Genomic DNA, 24,184 nt, shown 5'->3' with positions numbered 1-24,184 from the left:
CCTCTAGCACATCTCACCTTGAAATTTCATGTGACTTTTTTGGTGTGAAGACTTGACATTGTAGCGTGGAAATGGTCTTGGCATTGAACCCAAGTTCCCAGGTTCCTGGGCCACCATTCACCTGTCAGCCCTTTGCTGCACCCCAGGCCCTTTCAGCAGTTCCATGAGGTGCAGCTGTTGCAGTAGAAATTATTTTTCTGCTTTCCAGGAGGCTAGGTGCAGGCTGTGGGAAGGTGTGGTGCTACCTGGGCACATTCCATATGTCCCTCTTTTGCCTGCCTCCGTCCTCAGGCTGGTAGTGCAGGACCTGTAATGTGCTAGCACAGATCTTGCAAGGGCTTGTACTGCCCTTCCAAAGGTAGTTTCCATCAAGTGATGAGTCTCTATCTTCTTGCTTTTTCTCTACTCATGCCGCTTCACCTAGAGACCCACAGATTACCTGGAAGCAAAGCATTCAACCCCAAATTAGCAGTTCATTCCTGGCCGTATGAAGGGCTTCTTGCATGGGAAGGTATTTCGATCTTGGCAAGCCACTTTGCTTTTCTGCACCCTGGTTCCCCACACCTGAAAGGAGGAGGACTTGTTGTTACTCCATCTCAGCTGCTTTGCAGGTTGTGTTGGAGAAGAGCCCTGGGGCGTCCTGGTTGGGCTTCTGGGGTGGGGTCTGGGTGCTGCCCTCACCAAGGGCTCTGCTTCCAGGTGGTGTAAGGGAAATTGCAGACTTCTGCAGCCTGAGAAAAATCTACAATTATCTCTGTTAAAAATCTCCAGTCATCTACCTTAATCATAAACCATCTCAAATTCATTAAGCTTTCCTGGCAGCATCCTGCTTCTTGTTAGTAGCTGTGGTATTTCCCAGGCATCGTGGCGTGTGTTCTGCCGCATTTTCCCAGCAAGGGGAGAGCCTCTCCCAGCCCTTGGGCTCTCACAGGTTGGGAAGCATGACCTGGAGGCACGACCAGCCGTGGCAATGGGAAGTGGCACTGCTAAAATACAGTATGGTGAAACTGCTGGCAGCTCCACTTCCCTCCTTCACTAACTTGAGCCACAGGATGTCTGCCTGCTTTGCTTTGGCATGCCCGGCAAGCTGCCCTATAGCCAGAACTTCTTTCTTTTCCTCCTCCTTTCCAGGAACTCTGTTTCAGAGAAAGGCGGAGGGAAGGGAGCAGGAGGAAAAAGACTGGGGGCGGTGGAAGGGACTGGGCAGGTGATGCACATCCTGGCATATGTGAGTTTTGGGGAGCAACAGGTTAAGGTGAGGGCAGCTCAGAAGAGGGGTACATGACCTCAAAAGGGGAAGGGGGTCATTCCTTGCACCCTAAATTCATAAGAATGTCTTGTGGAGAGGAGTGACTAAGCTGTGAAAAATGGGTTTGTTCTGTTGCCCCACAGCTGGATCTGGAAATTTTAGAGTGAACAGCATGTCCATTGGTGAGGCTCTGTCTGGGAAGGAGCCTCACTATGTGCACCATGGATTGGGCAGCAAACCAGGACTGCACACCTGCTTTCATCATAGTGCTCATCTGGTGATACCTCCTCATGTGGGATACCATCCCATCACCTCTTGGGGACACAGGGTCTGCCTTTTCCTGCCCCTAGGCAGCATTCGATGGGGACTTTCCCCCGCTGTGTCAAGCAGGAACAGCATTCCTGAAAAAGCAAGTCTTGAGCAGGCAGGATCCAGCTGGAAAAGTCTAGCTGTCTGTGGAAGAAGCAATAAATCTCTGGAAGCTGGAAAATAGCAGTAAAGAGGAAACGTCGGAGCCTGCAGCACCACCTCTGCTGTGCCAGGAAGCCGCTCAGGGCGTGAGCTCTGGGGCCAGCCCCATCCTGGGGAACACCACTGATGTGCCTTCTTTGAGTGCCATGGTGCTGGCAGCAGAACAGCAGGCTGGGCAGCTCAGCTTTTGGAAAGCAGGTCAAAGTCCGACAAACTGCTGGCACTGCTGAAGTTGCAGCTTTCAGATTATTGCAGTCCCCAAAAAATTTAAATGGAGAGCTGTGCTGGGCACTCGGAGTGTAGCACAAGTGATGGCCCCAGGCTCTGCAACACTGCTGTCTGACAAGCTGGGAGCACAAGGATCAGTGGGATGACCTGTGTGAGATTAGAGATATCCACAGCTGAAGAAACCAGTGATATGTATGAGGATGTGCAGCCTAGAGACGAGCGTGATGCTGCCATCAGTGGCTGGAGTTCTTCAGGCTCTCATGTTGGCAAACAGCAGTTGTAGGCTGGAAGGGGGAGAAAATATCAAGCTTTTATCTGGAACAAGTTGTTCTATTAAAAATGAGATTATCCCAAGAAAGGTACAGCGGAAGGCACAGTTAATGTGGCAAGTTGACAATGTTTTCTCCCTCTTGTTTTCTTTGCTCTGGGAAGAAAGAGCCTTAATTCTGCTTTGGGCTTCTTGGTGGTAGGAGGATGTATGGTTTTCATGGAAAAAGTTACTCATCGTAGCTCAAACCCTGTTTTCATTAGTAAATGAATGTCATTTGCTCTTAAGAAATCCAGCTGCTATTGGATTAAAGCTTCCATTCAGAGGTCTTCCATGCTCTGTTAAAAATGCAAATGGAGTCAGGCGGTGTGGGAGGGATATGTGATGTTCCTGGGGTGCATTCAGGATGAAACCAGGCACATCTGGAGTTGGTTCAGCTGGCTGTCTTAGGCAGACCTCACTGCTGGGGTGGGTTTGGTGCATTAGAAGAGGCTCCATGCCTCTAGCTGATGTTCCCAAATTATGAGGACCACTTGCAATCTGCTTTCAGTTCTGTCAGGCATTTTAAGGCAAATTTGGTTGGGAAGGAGCTGCTGGTGGCAGCCACGGGTGGCGGGGCATGCTGGGGTAGCACTGCTGAATGTGGAGGGCAGCATGTCAGGGCACAGCAATGTGTCCTTGCAGGGAGAAAACCAAAACAAAAAAGGCTGCATCTTTTTTCTTTACCTCTTCCAGCCAGCACAGAAATCCAGACCTTCCTCGGGATCACTTCTCTTTTAGCAGCTACCAAGAGAGCTTTACTTTGAGCGGCATGGATTAATTTGGGGACATATTGTTTCCTCTGAGAGTAAAAACACAAACTTCGTTATGCCCTCAGACAATGAACAAGCCACGCCAGGCTGGATTTGGGTAACTTTGTGCGAAGCCACAACCTGCCTTATTTGGAGCTGGACTTGAGCACAGACCAGCTTTTGTGACTTTTCTCCAGCCAGTGTTTGGAGAACCTCAGGCTGGCCCCAGTGCAGGAGGGATGAGGGACTGTGCCAGCAGGGAAGTTGCATTGGTTCCTGTGGCAGAAGTGTTAAAATCCAATTACTTTGGTGGCAGACTGGGGAAAAGATTTCCCTTCCTCTCCTGGAGCTGGTGGGGATTTTCTCCTTCTGATAGTGCAAAAGCCCTGAGAGCAGTTTGCCCTGTGAGTTTGGAAATGGTGTGGGTTTGCCCCAGCTTCAGTGGCAGTCCTGGAAAAATCTTGTGGCTGGGATTTGTAGAAATGAGCAAGGAGGAAACCACTAGCTGAGCTCCCAAGGGGTAAAGCCAGGCTCCCATTGACAGCCTGTCTTGCAGATCCCAGTCCTCCCGTGCTCCCTGTTGTGCTTGTACAACTGGAGACCTTGCACCTTTACTGAAAAAGCCATGCTTTTTAAAAATTTTTTATGTGACTTTCATGGTGCCTGTCATGCCTGTAGCTGACCTGATTCAGACTCTTTTAGAAAAGCATGTTTCCACTTCTATACTCTTTGATAGTTTTCTTCCCTTTTTTAAGATGAATGGCTTTGAGTACTTAGGATGCTCAAAATTAAATCGGCATTTGAACGGGTGGTTTCAACATTTCACAGCAGTGATACTGGAATTCTTAAAGGTTTGGGTTTTTTCCCAAATGTTGCTATTTTTTCCCTCTCTCTCATGCTTTTAAATGGAAGGGGGATGTCACAGAGGATGCAGTGAGTCCTGCTGGAAAAGCTCTACCTTGAGTTCCTCTCAGTGACACCTGCTGTAGTGCCCCATATCTGCTCCCAGCTTTCGTGGCCATTCCCAGCCCCTCCCTGAAAGAGAAAACTGTGAGGAAGTCGGTCATAAAACTTCCTACTGTTTGTACATAAATATCCCAGTGGCTAGAACATGCACAGAACGTCTCCTCCCACATCTGGAGTGTGTTTTTGTCCTTGCCCTGGTCAGTCCTGCATGTGCACAGGTGGGTGTGGGTGTGCTGCTCTTCTGATGCTTGACAGCATGGGCAAGGCACCAGTCTTGGCCTGGAGGCCCCCAAAAGTGGTGTGGTGATGCTTTGGCCTAACCCCAGACCTTGCTCTGCTTCAATTGCTATATTAAGACATTAAGGAAAGCTCTGTGTGCCTGAGGGACACTAGGTGTGTTCGACTGGAAGCCTGACGCTGGATGGGAAGTAGCGTGTATGCAAAACTCGGGGACAGAGGGGAAAAATGGACAGTTCCCCCACTTTCTGTTTGTGTCACAGAGAAGTGAAATGGAGCGATAAGAGCCCACTGGAAAAAGGGAGTAACTGGGACTGATCCTATCTTCTGTTGAAAAGCTCTCCTGAAAACCTTAGTGGCACATCTCCTGCTTGGGTAAGGCAGAGCCTTCCACTGAAAATAATAATAAAGCATAATAAACACTTTTTGGGAAAGAAATCTCCTTCAGGAACTGGAAAAGGCTTTGCACATCCCCAGAATGAGGGGTCTTCTGATAAAGCAGGGAAGATCATATGGCTCCAGATCTACGGGGCACAAAGCATGTTGCAGGGTTAGAAAGGATGTTCTCATACATTTGTGGGAAGATGAAGAGCAAGTCTTCTGCTCCTGGCTGAAAACTGCCGGTCTGGCCCCAATGTGGCTGGAACAGTGGATAACCCTTGCTTCCCTCTGTTTTCTCCCCAGCTGGCCGGAGGCATCATCCTGGGAGTGGCCCTGTGGCTCCGCCATGACTCGCAGACAACGAATATCCTGTACCTGCAGCTGGGGGACAAGCAGGCCCCCAACACCTTCTATGTCGGTGAGTAACTGTGGGGGTGCTGGCATTGCTGCTTGGCTGTTGTGCCCCAGGGTAGGCTGCCCAAGGGCCGGGCAGAAAGCTCCAGGTGAGCACCAAGGAGATAAAAACACCTCCTGCTGCCCTTGTACTCTCCAAAATATCCCCTGTTGTGCCAGCCAAAGCCTTCCCTAAATGTTGGCTGCGGCCCAAGTGCAGAGTCCAAATCCACATCAGCTAAAAATGCAAAGAGACGTGTTGTGATGTAGTGGGTTTTTTTCTCCAGAGCACATTTGGGAAGAGGGGAGACTTCTTGGAAGCGTGTTTTGTTTCCTATCCAAAGGGATGTAAAAGCAGCCGACAGAGTGCCTGGCAGCAGGGAGCGAAGCTTGGTGTGCGTGTGACTCATGTTCTCCAGGAGGGGCAGGTGGAGCCTCCACGCACTACGGTTAGGCTTAGCATGATTTCTGTTAACTTGACAGCATGCCCCCTGGTTTTCCCCTGTTCTCCAGTGATCCCCCACAGACAAGGGGGAGCAGTTTGTAGGCGGGGCTGGCCGCCAGTCAGAAGCTGGCGTGGAGCACAAGCTGCCGGGGCTGGGAACATCATCTGATCCGATGTCCTGTTCTCACCTGTAGCTAAAATTACTTTCTGGAAAGGGTTTTCCTTTGCGTTTCCCTGCTTGCCTATGAAACAGCATGCCTGAGCCCTCTCCCTGGCTGCCTCTGGTTACAGAAGATACTCCTGCTGTAAATAGCTATGGGGTTTTCTCCCTTGCTGTCTCTCTTCTCCTGCCTTACACCCAGAACTCTCTTTGCAGCATTTCCCCTTAGTAGATCTCATTTTTAAGAACAGAAAAGGGAGCTCACAAGAAGTTAAACTCTCTCCAGTAACCACTTCAAACCTCTCCTTTTGGGGGGCTAAGAACCAATACCCACCTAGTTAACATTTTCTCCCCAAACCTCTGCCCCATGTGGCAGAACATGGGGCAGAGTCCTTCCATCCTGCCTGTTGAGCATCTTTTACTCTTCCACCCTTATTTTGTCTTTGTCCTCAGCCTTTGTTTTTTAGAAGGCATTGGGGAAGCACTGTGGGTCCCACCACCACACTGACTTTCCAACACCCGTGAGCAGCCCATGATTTGAGGCTGGCTGTCTTTTTAAAGTTATATTCAGCAACAGATTGGCCTGGATTCCTTCTGGCAGCTGTTATTTCCATGCAGTAATAACAGCAGAGCATTTCTTTCAGTTGCTGCCTCTCCCAGCCAGACCTCTGGAGTCTGAAGGCTGGGATTTCTTTTTTGCTTCCCCCCCCACCTCTGCTCCCCCCCTGATTTTTCCTCTCTCCTACAACTGCTACTCCCTCCTTTTTTTTCTCTGGCATGTAATATACAGATGCACACAATGTTCCTGCATTTGGGAACGGGAAACTCTTTGGGCTTGGCCTCCAGAGCTCTGTTGTTTTGTTTTTTTTAACTTTGCAAACGACTTTTTGGTGTCTGGCACAGGGTGCAGGTCCCAGGATTTGTCAGGAGGCTTTTATAGGCCAGCCAGGCTTTGCTGTGGCGCTGCAGGACAGGGGGAAGCAATAAACACTGTTGAAGGAGGAAAACTTCCATCATAGGGTGGGTAGTGAGCAAGAAGGGGGAAGTAGGAAACAAGGGATTTGGTGTCTCCTGGTTTCTTTCTGTGTCCTTTCCCCTACCCCAAAGCTGGAGGTGTTTGTTAAAAACTGTTTTTCCAGGGTGTTTGAGTGTTATGAGAGAGGAAAAATAACAGATTTGAGGGTAATGGCCAAGTGGGAAAAAGAAGCTGTGGGGAACAGCGAAGCTACAGGTACCAGGCATGATACTTCAGGCTGCAGCAGGATGAGAGGAACAGTCCTTGCCCTTGGCTCCCAGACCTGACCATCACAGCAGCCTCTCCTGCAGCCCCCAGGGCACAGGCAGCTGTTCCCCTGCTCTCCTTTCCAGCTCCCAGGAAGGGGCTCCTGCGGGCTGGGGTTTCCCACAGGCACTACCCCTCCTCCTGAGCACTCTGGCACTGCATGCACAAATTGTCTTGTGGGCTGGCTTGGGAGGTTATTAAACGGGCCCTTGTTCTTGGGCTTTCCCTCAGCACGGCGTGCAAACCATCTGATCCCCTAACCACTTGCTGCAGTCCTGGCTTTTGACACTTCCATTTTGGCTCTGGTTCCAATGCTCCAGCAAATGCTTTAACTGCTTCAGCGCTGTAAAGACCAAGAAGTACCAGGGATGGGAGTAGCTGGAACACCTTAGTTCCATGCTTTCATAACTATAAAAGAAAATACTTGTTCTTCATCTGAGCTTGGCTTGTTGTCTGGTAGGCATTTATTTGCTTTATTTGAAGTTCAGAAACTAGAATCCTTCTTGCTCGTGGATAACACTGTGTCTGGAACGCTTTGTCTGTCTGGAGGCTGGGAAGATGTTGGTCACAAGGCTGAGAACATCCTTCAGGATAGCTAGAGGAATTGATAAGTTGCTAACAACTGGCTAACCACTTCTCAGATATTTACTGATCCTACGCATAAAGTACCATTGTAAAAAAACAAACAAACAACAAAACTGTGATTCAGGGTGTTATGAGAGCCCATAGAAGGCTGAGCTGGTCTCTCTCTGCAGATACCAGTACAGATTGGAACAATAAATTAGTGCTGTGGTGTAACCGGTTTTAAGAGCACCTGGGGCTCTTGGAGTGACCCTGGACTTACTACTTTTGCCCTTTCTTTGTGGGATGACAGTGGGAGGAAAAAGCCAGGTTCTCCATCCTTTAAAGATTTGGTTATTATATCCTTCAAAGATTTGATGCCTGAAGACGGCTGTTGTGGATGAAATGCTTTGAGGAGGGCAGGAACAAAAACCTCAGCTCTTCTTTGCCTTAAATCCACACCCCAGGATTTCCCACGTCCCCTCTGCTGGGCTGCCTGTGTGCTGGGAGCATCACTGGGTGCTGGTTCCTGCTGCTGCCCTTCCTGTGCTTTTCCTCAGGCTGCCCGGCAAGGAATGGAGCACAGCAGCCGGATGGTCTCGGCTTCACTCTCTCCTGCCAAAACCAAAATAGGAAATCTGCCTCCAGCTGCTCACAGCAAGTGACGGGGCAGCACGACCTGTGGCTCTAATTAGCTCGGCCCTGGGAGCGGGGCCAGCCACGATAAAGAGTGCAAAAGCGTCCTGAGCTGGGGTGCGGTTTTCCACATAGATTTTGCGGTGAGGAAGGTCTTTGCTTTGCCTCTGTCTAGGTTTTGTGTGTCTTACTAGTAAATCCTCTGCTGGGTAGTGTCTCCTCCCTTGGAGCATGGTGGACACAGGAGAGGAGTATTGAGGTTTTGGACAGGCATACAGTGGTGGACTAAACCTGGCCACCAAGGCTGCTGCCACTGCTGCCTCTCTCTGTCATCCTACTGGGTGTCACTGTCCCAACAGAAAGGCAGGAGGGGTTTTTTGGTGGGAGAGTTCCCTAGGTAATGTTTATCCAGCTCCCAAGCCAGTCAGGCATGTGGGGGGCAGTAATAGCTTGGGACCAAGGTGGTGAATGTGCCTGCGAGTGCTGCTGAGGTGTGCAAGGGACATCGGCTAACGGGAACACAGGCTTCCTTACGAGGTGAACCAGACTGTCTTCACCATCCTCCTAGGAACAAATACAATTCAGGATAATGATTTCTGCCCTGGAAACAAGTTCAAGCTGCTTTTCACGCAGGCTGGTCTAGAATAAATGGGCCAGAAAGCACAGGGAGGCTTTGAAGTCTTTCTTACAAATGAGTACATATCTGAGTTGAAATGCAGCTGCTCGCAAGCTTTCATGGGTGTCTTGAGGATTTTGGAAGTCCTGTCATGAGATTTTGGGCTCAGGGAAATCTGACCCTTGCAGAGAGTGGCAGTGCATAGGGTAGGGATGGGGACATTTCTCTGAGCTTTCCCCAGCTTTGCCCATTGTCCTAACAGCACATGAGGATGTCTTGGCCACTCTTGTCATGGGTCCCAGACGTGGCCAGCAGTGCAGAGCCTCCCAGCCTATCACCCACACAGACTTGTGTTGGGTAAGTGGTTGTGGAGGAGCTATCCCTTGCATCCATAAATTAATTAGCCTTTTTAGCTAATTTAGCTTAATTAGCCTTTTTTAGGACTGCCTGGGATGAAAAACAGTGATTTCTGGGAGGTTTTCATTGCAGAGGGGGCTCAGCAGAGCTCCAGTGTGTTGCAAAGACTCTAGAGATGAGCAGTGCTACAATAGCTGTGAACCCACCATGAGCAATGAGAAGTTCTTGGTTTCTGTTCCCACTCCCATCCTTGCCCACATCCCTCTGGAAATGTTAGGCATCTTCTAGTGATGGTGCCAACTCCCATACATGGTGGGGTTAGACTCAACAGCACATCTTTTGCTAGACTTGCTGTGAAAGGGCTAGAGAAGAGCCTGAGGCTCCTGGTTTGTAGGTTCTGTAATAAGCACCAGTCAAAAACCACCTTTAGTCTTGGCGTGAGTTGCTGCAGGGATCCTTGTGGATGCACACAGCTGGTTCAGGACTGGTTTCTTCTCTCACCCATTTGTGCTCTACTTTGTCAAGGCTCCCTGTGTTGGAGATTTTCCACCAGACACACGAGCTGTGGCCAGGCTTGCGTGCTTGGCAGTGGAAACCAAGGTTTTCATTTGGCCTTGAATCGCACCGAGCAAAATGGATTATTTAAAAAATAATATATGTGGATTTTTAAAAATAGAACTACATGCATTTTTCTGTCTTGGAAATAAACTTACTTACAGTTAAGGACAATTTAATTATTTAGTCCCTTAAAGGAAAAAAGCCAAAAAGCTGAGTTTTACTTGTTCTAGTTTTTCCTCTAATCACTGTCAGATCAACTCCTTCAATAATACTGGAATTATTTTTAAAATAGTAGTTTTAAGGCAAAACACTATTTTAGTACTTTCCTTTCTGGTTTACACCATGTATCTGACAGTATATGGTGTTTCGGATTTTTTTTTGTATTCTTCTTATTACAGAATTCAATTTCTATTAAGAAAACAACATGTTATTTCATTACATTTCCATTTAATTTCCATTTAATTGTAATTCATTCTACCTTGGTCATGACCAACCCCCGTGCTTCATTTACTCTGCAGACTAAAGCTGGTTATGTCTTTAAAAATGCATTGATAGCATCAGGTTATTTTGGTTCAGATCTGTCCAAGTACAACTAATGTAGTTGTTTTCCTTTGTCCCCTCCCATTGGCTTTGCTGCGCTGGACCTGTGCCAGAGGTGGCTCATTGCTCTGCAGAGCAAGCAAAGCTGTAGCTTAGACAGTTTTCATTAGAAAACCTGCACCATGTTTGAAACTTGCTAAACCTCCAAGGGATCCTCCAGTGGGGTTTGTGCTCTTTTGGTGGGTGAGATCCCAGGGCACATAGAAATGCCCAGAAGTGCTGTAGGCTGGGGCAGTAGAGGATGGGCCAGCACATTCCAGCCTGGCTCTCCTGTGCTGTGCCACCATTGTCCATCCCAGTCCTGGAGCTGTGCCATAGACTTCCTCACAGCTTTTGCAGGTGTGCTGAATTTACAAAACTTTAGCCTCCTTCCAGTGTTTCCTGGGTAGGCAGAGGAGAAGAAACCTGACTGTGGGATCTGTGTGGAGTGGATTTGGGTACAAGTGTGTGCACACAAGGACGTTCTTTGGGGCTTTCCCCACCACCCCTCTATTTTTCTGACAGAGGGGTGCTCGTGGTTTCCTGCCTTGTTCTTGCAGATGAGGGCAGCATGTCCAGGCTTTCATCTCCCCGTGAGAGCTCTCCATGCTTTGTGACCCTGTTGCTCCATCTGGAAGTCATTAGCAGCTACAGAGCAGCAATGTTTTCCTTGGGAAAGGGGGTGGAGAGGAATGGAGGGGCTTCCCACTTGTCATCTTCCAGCAAACCCTCTCTTTTTCCAGTCCCCCTCTCTCACCCCACTTTGAAGAAAGCACTGCCAATTCTGCTGGGCCAATTCCACCAGGCAGCTGGACAAAAATGTCTGGGAGACCCTGCTTTGCTGGCTGGCTCACACAGCCATCTTTTTCCTGCCTCAACCCTGCCCTGGAGGGACTTTCCACTCTCTGCTTGTATCTTTCCCCCAGGCTGCCAGGGAGAACATGACAGTCATTTCTTTGGCTGCTGGGAAGGGTATTCTTCCACAGTGGGTGGTGTGGGGTAGGAGGAAGTCTCCCTGCCATTGTCTAATGGTCCCACCCTTCCCTGCAGCAGCAGTGGTGATGGGCTCAGTGAAGTTCAGCATCTCCAGGCCAGAAGCAGCATCAGGGTGGCACTGAAGCCTCCTTCCTTTTCCTCTGAGGCTTGGAGAACTCTTGGATGTGCACACTGTCCCTGCAGGAGCCTGTTGGGAGAGTAAACATCTCTCTTTTGTCTGTTCTCAGCCCCCTTTTAAAGCCCACCCCATGGGGAGGGCAGGCACAGCTTGGAGAGCTGCCTGGCCTTCCCTGGAAGCATGGTGTCATGTTGGAGGGGGGGATTTCTTATTTGATTTATTTTTTGTCTTTTAGAAATATTGCCATGGTGACCTGGGGGCAGTGGCTGGCTTCCATTCAGCCTAATGAGTTAAGGAGGCTGGGAGAGGATTGAAATGAGGGGAGAAGTGTCCAGGAATGCCCATGCCTGGAGCTGCACAGCATCTGGGCATGCTGGGGCATGGCAGGAGAGCTAGCCAGGGCTGGCCTGCTCCCTGCTTGTTTTAGAGAGACGCTCCTGTGCTTGTTCCCTCTTTTATTTGTTTTTTCATCATGCCCTTTTTTTAAGACTGTTTATTTCTTCTTGATTTCTTTATTTCTCAGCGGGGACAGGACATGGGTTTTACAACCCTGCAGGCACCAGCTATGCTGCTTTAATGCCAAAGCAAGTACTGACACTGAATACTGCCTTCTTTCTCCCTTCCCCGCTCTCAGAACTGAGCATCCTGCTTCCTACCTGCCTTGCAGGTAAAGGGCCCTCCATGAAGGCATCATCTGCTTGAGCTGGAAGCTAAGCTGGCCTCTTGGCTGTGTTTTTTACCTCTTTCCCACCTACCATCAAATCAAGAGAAGTGCTCAATTACTTTCAGTTCCCTGGCTCTGATGTCTGGGGGCTTTCCTAAAACTTTACAAGATCCCTGCAGCCCAAAGCAGCACATGCCCTGGTTGTACTGGGGAAAGAGGGATAGTGTTTGGTCCACTGCTGCTGCTTTCTCTGACCATTATGTCCTGATCATGATGCTCTTGAGGGAGGAGATCATATCATGGTTCCGGTGCTCCTGCTTTGAATTCAGATGAGGAGGTGAAGCTAAGAGTGGCTGGTCTCTCTCCTAAAGCTTTCTGCTCTAAGGCTCCATCTCAAAATAGGATAGAGGACTCCAGGCAGTATTGACACCACTCCTCTGACTTCTCCAACTCCAAGATGCAGGTCCTGAGGCTCACAGCTTGCTTTGGTGTGTGGCTGGTTATGTGTGGCACTTGTAGCAATCTTTCTTGCTGCTGCCTAATCAGAGCACCGTGCCATAGTGTTAGAAACCACAGTGCAGTGCTGCTTAAGGATGTGGAGGTGCCCTGGTGCCATGAGCAGCTGTACATGTGTTTGCTTACTGTACCTGTTGCTGCAGCTCCAGCTGTTCCCAGGATAATGTGCTGCTGCTGTGTGAGGGGGCAGCATGGCTGTAGGCACTGCAGATTGCAGTTCATACCTCTCTCGTTTTACTTTTTGTTTACAGCAAACAGAGCTGCTTGCTGTAAAACCCCAGAGAAAGCGGCAGTAAAAATGAGCTGGGAAATGACATGTGAAAGGCAGATGGAGCCTTGCTCATGCCAAATTATGCCAGTTCAGGTGGAGCCCTGAAGGAGCAAATACCATTTTGATCAGGAGTTCCTCACCCAGGAGAGGATTTTAGGGGTTAATCAGTCTCTGGTACTTACACATAGGAGGGGGAGGCTTGTGAGGAATCTCCTCTGACTTTGAGGAGGGTAATGTGCCATTCAGGATGGGGATGGCAGGTGCCTTGCTCACAGACACGGAGCCCAAAACCACACTAGGCGTCATCGTCCCTGTGTGCCAGGAATGAAAGCTAAGATGTGTCAGGCTGCTTTCTGGGAAAAGGGCTTGGTTGTTCCAGTCTGGGCCCTGACTGCTGTGAAATAGTCCCCCAGCCACCTGGCACCCAGTCTGAAAGCGGAGACCCCCCACCAGCCCCATTCCTTGAGGGGAAGGATGGGTGTAGGAAAACAAACACCATTCAAAGCATGTGGTTGGGCCCTTGGATTGCCTTCCATTGCTTTCTCAGCCTTCAGTGTGCCATTTCTGTGGAGAAACACCACTGGCATTCCTTGTACAAGATGCTATTGTTGCAGTAAATATTTTGTGCCTGTTTTTAAATAAACTCTGGTGCAGAGTCCTGCTCTGCTGCCTCCCAGGAGAGACTCTGGCTCTCGGTAACAAAAGGCTACTCCATAACAGCTGCTTGTTTGTGCCTGGGAGTGAAGCTGGCCTTTATTCCAAAAACCTTCCAGGGTTATTTTGTGGTTTGTCGAGCTCAGGCCAGTTATCGCTGCCCTCTCCCCTGCCTGGCTGTGCATTTCTGCCGCTCCCACCGCACCAGTTGCATCCGCTGCGCTCCGGTCAGGAAGCTGCACGTGGCGCACGTCTTCTTCCCTCCCCTCCTTTCCTCCTTGCTGTTTCCTCACTTGATAGCGATGCTGGCTCTGATGAGGAGCTGGTGAAGTGAGAGCAGGGAGAGAAGCGGGAAGCCAGGGCCTCACTTGACAGTCCAAGGTCTGCACAGCCTGCCTGGGGTGGGAGTTCAGCAGGTCAGGATTGGTTTTGTTTTATTGAAGCTGCCAGAAATCCCAGCAAGAAGCAATTACAGAGGTCACTGGAAAACTTCTCTGAAACAGCAAATGTCTGTGTTTCCTCTTACTTCTCCATCAGTTGAGGGTCTCACTGGACTTTCATTTCCTAGTTTTCAGAGCAAAACTTTCCTAGTCACCTGTGTTTTCCTGATAATCTCAGTATCAGAAAAACATATTTTACAGTGAGAGCAATCATTCACTGGAAAAAGCTCCCCGGGGACACTACAATAGAGTCCCTATCGCTGGAGGTTTTCAAGATATAATTGGGCAGGGTTCTGCATAATCTCTCCTAAGGTTCCCAGTCTCACGAAAGTTGGACCAGGTGATCGTTTGAGGTCCCTTCAGCCTGGGCTGCTCTATGACTGTGATCTGCTGGCAATATTTGCTCACCCCATAAGGTGCCTTCAGTGTTTATTTTGAAAACACTGAGAACAAAACCTTCTGTCTGTGGTGATCTGCTTGTTGGGGTCCCAGCATCATGCTGCTTGGTCTTCACATGTGCTGCATCTGCTTGTTACTCATATACTGGGGTGGTTAGGATGAAAAGTGACTTGTCAGACATGGAAATGACTTGCCTCTAGCACAGCTTTGTCTTCTCTCTACTGTCCTAATGGGAGAAGAAGTCAGAAACTGCTGCACTCAAGGATGAGGAAAGTTGATTTTCTGACTTGTGATGAAACCTGTTGAACTACCCAGTGTTCAAAATATAAAAATCTGCCATGGTTTGGGTTGAAAACCCAAGCCAGCAGCTTCACTGGTACAAGCTGGAGTGGCAAGGGCTGGTTCCTGGCCATTAGCAGCTTCTGGGGACTGTAAGCAGACCATCTTTTGGGACACCACTACTGATATGTTGTTCTTCGTGAGACAGCAGTTATGCAGCGTCTGACAGTCTCCATCAGTCTCTCTGGGGCTTGGCAGGCATCCAGCAGACAGCCTTCATTGTACAGGGTTCATTAATGCCTTCCCACCACCTCCAAGCCCTTTGGGGCCCCTCTGTCCTGCACAGAGCCCAGCCCACTGTTTGCCATGCTGTCTCCTTGCCCAGCTGCTCCACCTCTTGTTATCTCCAGCCTTTGGGCCAAAAGCACCTCCTTCCACTTCAGGCAGGCCTACAGAACTTAATCTGCTGGCCTGTCCTTCCCAAGAAACTCTCCTGGGAGGTTTCTTTTGCTTGTTTTTCCCTTTCTTTGCACACCTTCGCCTAGGGAGGTTTCTCATCCTCACTTTTGTGGCTCCTGGGCGCTGCTGAAGCCCCTTGAGAGCACATCAGGAGGTTCACCTCGCACCTCCGGCCCCCGCTGCTGAGAGTGTTGCCGCAAGGATGTTGGTGTCTCCGGCCACAGTTCCCATCAGGTTTTGTGAAGAGGGGCTTCCTGCGGGGTCAGCGTGCTCCATTGTGGCACTTCCCCTGCAGCTGGCTTCCTCCCTCCTGCCTAAAAATAGAGTGGGCTCGGTGCTGCTGAGAAACACCGCAGAGTCCCAGCGCCGGAGCCGCTGGGGCGGCATTTCCGTCACCGCCGCTCGCCAAGTCAGCCCTCGCATCGGCGCTTGTGCTTGTGTGAGCTCTACTTCAAAGAGGGAAGAAACAGGAGCTGAAGTCCAGCCTTTCCCAAGTCTGAAGGATCTGTAAGGGAATGTTGAACAAGTGGAGACTGTTACTGTATATCTGGTGTCTAAGAGAAGGGTTTACTTGACTTGACTCTGCTCTCAGTGCATGGCCTTTAGACTTTGCACTTTAATTATCAGAAGATTGTTTAAAAGCTACAGAGATAAGAAAGACCTTAAACATCGTGAGCATGTACAAACAGTTTTAATCTGGAGCTCTGTTTATATGTTAGGGCTGTTCTTAAAGGAGAGCTGACAATCTGATTAATAACTATAAAATATTTTTGCTCATAGCAGAAGAAAACATTTCATTGAAGGGATGTGTCTCCCAACCACTAGTAAGATTCACTGTGTTGCTGTTACCTCGGGGATGCCCCATGTTCTTTTATCCTCATCATGATTCTTTTTTTTTCTTCACTGTCTATTAGAAATAGTGACTGCAGTCTTACCTGATTTGTAATTTTTTGCACGTATCAAATTGATTTTGAATAAGAAATAAGATTCACTTAGAGAGTAGTAGAACCATGATACTTGAGAATATTAGTTAACCAAAAATGCACTAAATATAAGGGATACACCAGTGGAAAGCCATGTCAAATTTAACTGAGCTGGAAGTGTTTGGCTGAGTAATCACCATGGCTTCACCAGTCTCGTGGTTGGTGAGACTATGGTGATTACTCACAGCAGCAGACTTGAGCCTTGAGCTAAGCTCTTGTTTCCTGAATGAATAAACTTTTATCCCTCTGTTTTCTGAACCACTCCCGATGCCTCATTTCAAGCTTTGAACTAGTTATGGTGCAAGTTGTCTGTGCAAATTCAGTAAGTTAAAAGTAAAAAACGTTTTATTCTCTGTGGAAGAACCTATAACAAAAAAAGCACCAGATTTTAAGTGAGATGCTTAAGCAGTACTTTCCCCTCAGTTTTGTGGTTCATCTGCCTTTAAAATGTTATCCAGATAAATATTTGTATGATGTTTAATATAAATAAACCATGTGCCTTACTGTTTATTTTACAAGATATGCTAACTAATCATTTTTATCTCTGCTTAAATATTTAAAACAGCATGCCAGGGTAACTCCACACTACAGCTCTGAGGATGCTGTAGCACCCTTGTCTTTCCTCCTACATCTTCTGCCTAGTGCTACTCCCAGTGTTTCCTCTCATTTTGGAGGTGATGGAGTTATTAAAGATCCAGTGCTGGCAGCTTCAAACACTGAGACCCAGCTCATGTACGTTGTGTTCTACTGTGTCTGCTGCCACCTCTACTCACACCTCCTCAGCCTTAATTCTGCACACCCATAATTATCCTCCCCAGGAGCCAGAATGTCCAGCCAGGCACGAGGGTGCTGCTGGACAAAGCCGTGCAGTAACGCGTCTGCCTCTCACTTTGCCTTGCAGGAATCTACATCCTGATCGCAGTCGGAGCTGTCATGATGTTTGTGGGATTCCTGGGATGCTACGGCGCTATTCAGGAGTCTCAGTGTCTTCTGGGAACGGTAGGAGACACAAACCTTTGGAAGTCACTTGGCACCCTGATTTCCCTGCTGGATGGCACGTGGCTGTGCTTCCCTTGCTGGGGTCTTTTCCAACAAGCGGGGCTGGGAGGATGTGTGAGCACATAGGTGGGAACAAGGTGACCTTTGCAAGGAGCAAGGCAGTGCTGTGTGGCTGAGGGCATCTCTGCCCAGCCTGTGGAGCTCTGGCTGAGCTGGCAGGTGTGCTGCAATGTCCTTCCTGGCTGCAGGGCAGAAGGGGTGAGATCAGCAGGATTCTTAGAGACTCTTTCTCTGTTATATGTGAACCTCCACCTTGCTTTTATCCCCTCATGGTCTGGCTGTCTTACCAAGCACCCACTAAACCCTCTTTCTTACCTGGTGTGCCCTACAGCATCCCTTCTCACTCTGTTTCAAGGGTGCCTGTAGCAATTCTAGTTCTTTTAAGGAATCATCTACTATTTTTATCTGTTTGGACAAGGAAACAGCAAAGACTTTCCATAATTTCTTTGTGAGAACATCTAGGTACATCCTGGAAAATCCATTACTGGAGTGCTACAGGCGTCCTTGATGTGAGGCAGCAGCTCAGAATTCCTGGCACAGGATGAGCTTAATTGGATAAACTGTAGCCACACCAAAAGCCTTCACCTTGGGAGCAAGGGAGACCCATTTATTTAAAGCAAGTTCTCACATGTGGTTCAGTTTAAACTAGATGCATAAAAAGTAAAACTGGAAAGGTAAAACATATTTTTTTTATTTTTTTATTTTTATTTTTAATTTGAATGACTTTCCAGCACTTGGCTTCATTGGGCTGGAGGAATCTTGGTGGCAGTGTAGCAACTCATGGGTGTGGGCTCAGCTGGGACAGAGGGAAATGGAGCTGCTTTCCCTCACTCTTGCAGATGACTTCACTTCTGGCTGCTGCTGATTCCCAATAATAAGGGGATGCTTTTCCCCAGTGTTGATAAAGCACTTCCGAATGTAGCGGATGGGAGCTCCAGCGGGAGTTTGCAGGCGTTATGGGAATACAGGGAGCCTGCACACAAATCTGACAGGGATTGTTGCAGCACAGTTTGGCAGCTTTGGATTTTATTTTGTTTTGTTAGTGCAAGTGATTACCGACCCTGAACTACCCCTCACTCCCTCCTGAAGCTAGAGGATTAGAAGGGCAGATGGTACAACATACCCGAGGTCTGACAGGGAAACCGGCTGCTCTGGCTGAAATTAGCAGCTCTAGCTGCTGTGCACTGCCTGTGTTTACTCACACCTTGGCTTGCCAAGAAAAGTCTGGAGATGCCCCATGAAGGCACTTTCTGCTGGCCAAGGCTCCCACTGTGTTCCAAGGACATTTCCAGGAAGCATCCTCACGGTGTTTTAGGGAAGCAGCCATGCTTTTTCCTCCACCTAGCTGAGGGAGTGACTCTGGGCTTACTGCAAAAAGGAAAAGTACCAGGTAGCTCCACGCTGTTAAAATCCTGTGCCAAAGGTGCCGTGGAAGCTGAGCAGCAAGACCTAAGGAAGACAGGAGGGAGCCACTTGGCATGGAGAAGGCTCTGCTCCCTGGAAAGGGGCTGGGACACAGCCAGCTAGCTGCCTGGCCCAGAACACCACTATGTTCCCATAGCATCAAACTGCATCTCCTGGTGGTCTGCAGCCAACTTACAGAAGATCTGAATCTGCAGGAAGTAGTACCTCCAAATCTGGGATAAATGAATCATCCTTCACCGAAGGGTAATCATTGCAATAGTGAGCCCTAGAGCTTAACGAGGCTTACAGTGGCATTGCACCCACAGTTTCGCATGATCTGAGTCCCTAGGGGGGATTTGGAACCTAGGCCTTCAAAGATGTTCCTACAAAATTAGGGATAGATAGATGTTCACATAGGAATTGAATGTTCAGGGACTGGACAAAGATGTTGGAAGTCTTTTCCTGCTGTCAGGTTAATAGTCTTGTTTCTATTTTGCTGATAACCCTTTACTTTTGCATGTGAGAGCCAGGTCATGGCATCATTCTGTAAACTCCTCTTTCCTCTGTTGTTGGAGAAAATGTCCTGAATATATTTTGAACAGAGACTGTTCAAGAGCCAGAGGCTGTTTTCCTACCCTGTACTGTAATTTTGTCTTTCCTTGACTGCATTCACCTCTTTTGCTTCTCGACTTCCATTGCAACTTCTCCCACTTTGGGGCTTTTCCCAGGAAGAAGTCACTGAGTGATGCTCTCACAGAGGTGGTGTTGGCCACATATGGACCATGCCTCTCTGTGCCTTCTCATGTGACCCTGATGTGAGAGTTTACAGCTTCCCACTCCCAGTCCAACTGACCAACCATCACAATGTGTTCCCGTGATCTGAACAAAAAGGGGGGATGGCAGGGAGGACTGCTGGAATTGCACAAACAGGGTGGGACTGTGGGAAAACGTCAGGGTTAGTATTTATGCAGAAAACTGCGGTAGCCTTGCAGGGCTGTGGATGCCAGAGAGCTGGCCATAAATCATACCCTGACACCCCCAGCTCCTCAGCAGCTGAAATGTGCTTTTAACCCTGCACTGGCAATTCCAGTCCTCAGAGCATTTGTGGCAGAGCAGAAACCTTGTCTGGATGGTCCTGCCGGTGCATGAAGCAGAGCCGTGTGTCTTGTGGTATACAGGGCATCTCCATCCCTGCCAGTCCTTTCTTAGGAAAGGTTTTGCTAATCCCTGCTCAACAATCTGGACATGGGGTGATGTCTGATGAGTTGCAGGAAAATGTGTTTGGGCTCAGTGCATGTATGAGAGAGAAGATGGTTTGAAGTCAGATGACACCTTGCTCTGATTTGTCAGTGGAAGTGCTGCTCTACACCTCTCCCCACCTAATTGCTGCAAATGTGTTAAGGATCCCTCTCTTGATTTGTCTTTGCAGTTCTTCACTTGCCTGGTGATCCTGTTTGCCTGTGAAGTTGCAGCTGGAATTTGGGGTTTTGTCAACAAAGACCAAGTAAGACTCTAAAACCTGTGTTTGTGGGCCTGAGGGGCTGGGGCAGAACCACAGCAGATCCCAGCATGAGCTGTTTTGCTCACAAACTTCTTCCAGACTGAGTAATGGGGCTTGGATTAGCGATGTGACCCGGGCAGGCCACCTCTCTCCTCTTGGCCAGGCTGACAACTTTAAATGTGAGCACTTGACAGTAGCAGCTGCCCCTGAGGGTATGTAGTTTGATGTCTCTAATAAAAATAGCCTGTCTCGCTTGGGTCTCCTCCGTGCTGCCATGCTGTCAGTCACAGAGGGAGTCGATTCATGCATGAAGTTGTGAAGGAAAGCCATCTGCACATCCTCAGTGCCAGGTAACAAAGAGTGAACCCAGCCATAGTGCCAACGGGCAGGAATACCAAACAGGGAGAGCCTGCATTAGCAGGATTGCTTGGTGCTTCCTGCTCTTCTCCAGTATCATATAACCTGCTTCAGGCCATTTGTCTGCCAGCACTGGGCTTGCTGTCATCCATATGCTGTGCACACATGTGGGGTACAAGTCCTGTATCTGTCCCAGGTTAGGGATAGATCTTATCCCAGAGGTTTCCTGGCTGGAGGAGCTGAACTGAAGGGTAGAGCTGAAAATTGCAGTTTTTCACTTCTGTTTCTGCTCACCTTCCCTTCGCTACGGTCACATGTGCTCACACACACAGATTTGGTCTCGAAACGCAGATCTGCCCGTGTATGGGAACCACAGCTTGCTGCAGCAAGCAGCGGGCTGGGTGCTGATCACCGGGCCTTGGGGGTTTGGAGGAGAGAAGGGGACTGCTTGTGCTCAAAGGCAAGGTTAGACTCTGGCAGAGTAGGAAATGTGTTTACTTTCCTAAGAGACGTTAGCCAGCTGTGCAGGTAGGTCCTGTCCTGCTCAGCTGTCACATGCGTGTGGGCGGTGGCTCGCAGGCTCAGCCCGAATGGGAGCACCCCTGTAGTCATTCAGGAGGGAGCATGACTTCACTGGAATAAACTCTTCTGTGGCTAAACATATTATTATGCAGGCAGGGTGCTGTTTCCTAGCAACTTTAGAGAACTAATTAACCTTTGCAGAGGGACTGTGCCTCCTGCAGATGTTAGTTTGTGAATCCTGAAGACTCCAAGACGTGCAACTGCAACCGACAGCAAAAAAAAAGTGAAGGCTGAGTAAGGAGGGACCCCACAGCTGTTGTGTCCCATCCTGGGGAGAAAGCACTTGGCCACCAGAGCATAAAGCTGGGAAATGTAGGATTTCCCAATACAGAAGTGATGACCTCAGCCCCTAAAATTAATATTGTAGTTTAAAAGGAAGGATGGCAGTCTGTTGGCATCATCTAGTTTTGCAGCCTTGATGATGAATGGGCTATTTTGAAGTCCCTGCTCACAAGGCAGGCTTGCTTCTCCCTGCCTTGGTTGGGAGCAGTACAGGCTGGGAGGGAAGCACTGAATGATCCCAGCCACTGAGAGATGCTTCCAGAAGGGACACTTTTTCACAAAGCTGAAGGAAGGCTCTGCCTCAGCCTGCCTTCTTGGAGATGCTGTAGATTCAGAATGGGGAGGAAATAAATAGGATTTTAATTTTTTTTTTTTTATTTTTATATACCAGAGTGAAATGGTTTGATTGGAAAATATCATCCTCCAAAGCAAACTTTTTTGAGTAGCGATGAAGGAATTCTGGGATAATTGATTGAAATCGTGCATCGTATTGCTGCACTTTCTTTTTTCGTATGCTAATCCAGCCTGTGCTGCCAAGAGCAGATGTTCTAGAAAGCATTTTCCCTTTCTTGCTTTTATGTTTTTCTTTTGCTTCTCTTGCATGGCCTTCTTTCATCTCTCTCTCTCAAATTACTGAAGGGTGTTAGAGGAGAAGTCACAAGGCCAGTTCCCCTAAAAGTTAGGAGATTTTTGCACTGTGCATCAGGCCCTCATGGGTGGCTGCAGTTCACCAGCCAGGTGCAGGGTTAGAGTCTGGATAAGATGTCTCACATAATTACTCACAGGACAGTGATGTCTGCAGGGACCCAGCCAGGGTTTTATATCCATCTAAATGCATCTAAGCTTCCTGACACAAGTGAGCTGTCTCACGAGGCTTTAGTGTGCAGTCCCTCCCAAATTCCTGCCATCCCCTCAGAGCCGTTCAGTAAGCCGAGGTGCCCATATTTACAGACAGCCTTGTCTGTGCACCCCACCTCCTTCTGACTTTTCCAGCATGTCCAGCCTCTGCAGCCTCAGTGGGAAATGTGTTGCCTGCCTGCTTTGTCTGTGTGTGGTTCAAAATGAGCTGTTGCATTCTAGAGCCCAGTAGCTCATCCACGTGGGCTGAAGGCTATCTCAACTTGTGGGTCACCCTCCAGGCCTTGGCTGTCTTTATCTCCTAGACAGAGCCTGTGGAGCCCTTGGATAGTGTTGGCTGGAATCTGCTGGCTGGTGGATGGGCTTCTTAATATTTGTGACAGCTGGAGGGGCTGGAGCCCTATGAAAGACAGGCCTTTTTTCATGTGCAGACAAATGTTGTCCAAATCTATTCAATAACTGCTCATCTTACTCTAAGTGCCATTAGAGGGAACCTGTCCTTCAGGCACATCTGCTGGATAGGTTTCCTCCTCCTCCTCCTTCTCCTCTTCTGGCTGAAAGGGAGTTTTTCCCGTGTCTTTCCTAGATAGCCAAAGATGTGAAGCAGTTCTACGATCAAGCGCTTCAACAAGCGCTCATGGGAGAATCAGATGCAAGCAACGCCAAAGCTGTAGTGAAGACCTTCCATGAAACGGTAAGATGGTGGTGGTTGTGCTGGAGAATTAGTAATGGAGGTCAGGAAAATGGATGGGAAAAGCAGAGTCTAAAGCAGATGATGCTATGTGCAGGTCTGAGCCTATCAAGTTTTCTGTTCTTGCATGTTAAGAAGCAGAGTTGTGCTCGTCAGTATTCTCTCCATCACAAAGTGCTGGGAAGTCTGGACAAAACTCTGATTAAGTTGTCTTTCATGTACCTCAGCACCCCTGATTTAAGTAAAATTTGATGGAAGAAGAACATAGCTCTGAGGAATTAATCGTGATATTCCCCCTCCAAGATGCCTCCTTGATCTTGGGTGGCTTCAAGAATATGTAATGGTGGGGAGAGCCTTGCATAAGTGTTGGCTGTCTGCTAATGTTGGCTTTCCATTGTTTCTTTTTTTCCTCTCCCCATGTAGCTGGACTGCTGTGGTTCTGATATTGTAACAGCGACTTTCACTCCTGTGTGGAGGGATGACCTCTGCCGAAAGGACTCCCTGAAAAGCTTTTTTGAGGTAGGCACAGCTGCTCTTCAGTCAGCACTGCTGCTTCAGAAAACCTTGGCTGCCAAGGAAATTTGGGGATTTATTGGGAAATAGATAAAGGATAGAGATTTCATTTATTTGAGGATGGTGTAGAAGGATGTTAAAGGTTCCCATTTGGTTCTTCCTTTGCTGTTCCTGCTTGAGGGGACTGACAGATGCAGAGGGCTGAAATCTGGTTGGAAGTCTTGGGGCCAGGATCTGGGAACATCAGTGGGACCAGGGAGATGCTGACCTGCCTTTCTCAGTGCTGGGGGTGGGTGAGGGGGAGGCAGACTGTCTGACTGGTGTGCTTCTCTGCCTCAGAACACAAACTGCCACAAAAAAATTGATGAGCTCTTCTCTGGGAAGCTCTACCTGATTGGTATCGCTGCCGTCGTGGTTGCTGTGATCATGGTAAGTGTGATAGCCTGTTGGGACAGGGAAAAGCCACCTCAGGGCACCCTGGTCCTCTTCCAGCTGGGCTGGATGTGTCCTTCTCTGGATTCCCCTGCAACTCTGTATGCAGCACCAGCCCTATGCACCACAGAACTCTGGAACATGGTGAGACCAAGGGCTTCATCATCCCCCTGGGGAGTCGGGATGTGTGGGGAGGCACCTGGCAAGCTCAGTAGAGCAGGAGCACCTGCAAGCCTGGCTGAAAGAGCATAGCACCACTGAAACCTCCTCCAAAGCCACTCATTCTGCAGACTGCCATGTTTTGTTGCTAGGGTCTGCAGTACCCCAGCAGGGAAGGGATTTGCTTGTTTTGCTATGTTGGGTTTGCTCCCTAGTGAGGGCTGGGTGCTGTGGGGGTGTAACATGGCATCTGTGCAAAGGCTGAGCTGCTGGAGGAACCTTGAGGCATTTGCTGTGTAGCTGGCAGACAAAAAGCTTGTCAGGTACCACCACTACTGCCCGTGAGAGATGGGAGGACGGTGCCTAATCTCAAATTGGCCAACGACATA

General features: G+C 48.8%; 1 protein-coding gene across 1 annotated transcript in view; it reads left to right on the top strand.

Annotated features, from left to right (window-relative positions):
- CD81 (CD81 molecule) overlaps positions 1–24,184 on the top strand; it is a 33,045-nt gene that overhangs the window by 5,312 nt on the left and 3,549 nt on the right. The window contains exons 2-7 of the mRNA XM_058835046.1: positions 4,895–5,009; positions 16,859–16,956; positions 19,850–19,924; positions 22,587–22,694; positions 23,115–23,210; positions 23,544–23,633. Of these exons, the coding sequence (XP_058691029.1) occupies positions 4,895–5,009; positions 16,859–16,956; positions 19,850–19,924; positions 22,587–22,694; positions 23,115–23,210; positions 23,544–23,633 (582 nt within the window). The remainder of the gene's footprint in view (positions 1–4,894; positions 5,010–16,858; positions 16,957–19,849; positions 19,925–22,586; positions 22,695–23,114; positions 23,211–23,543; positions 23,634–24,184) is intronic.

The sequence above is a fragment of the Poecile atricapillus genome, chromosome 1 (assembly GCF_030490865.1).
Source record: "Poecile atricapillus isolate bPoeAtr1 chromosome 1, bPoeAtr1.hap1, whole genome shotgun sequence".
NCBI classification, from domain to species: Eukaryota; Metazoa; Chordata; class Aves; order Passeriformes; family Paridae; genus Poecile; species Poecile atricapillus.
Note: the sequence above shows the minus strand (reverse complement) of the source record. Positions and strands in the feature narration are given on the sequence as shown.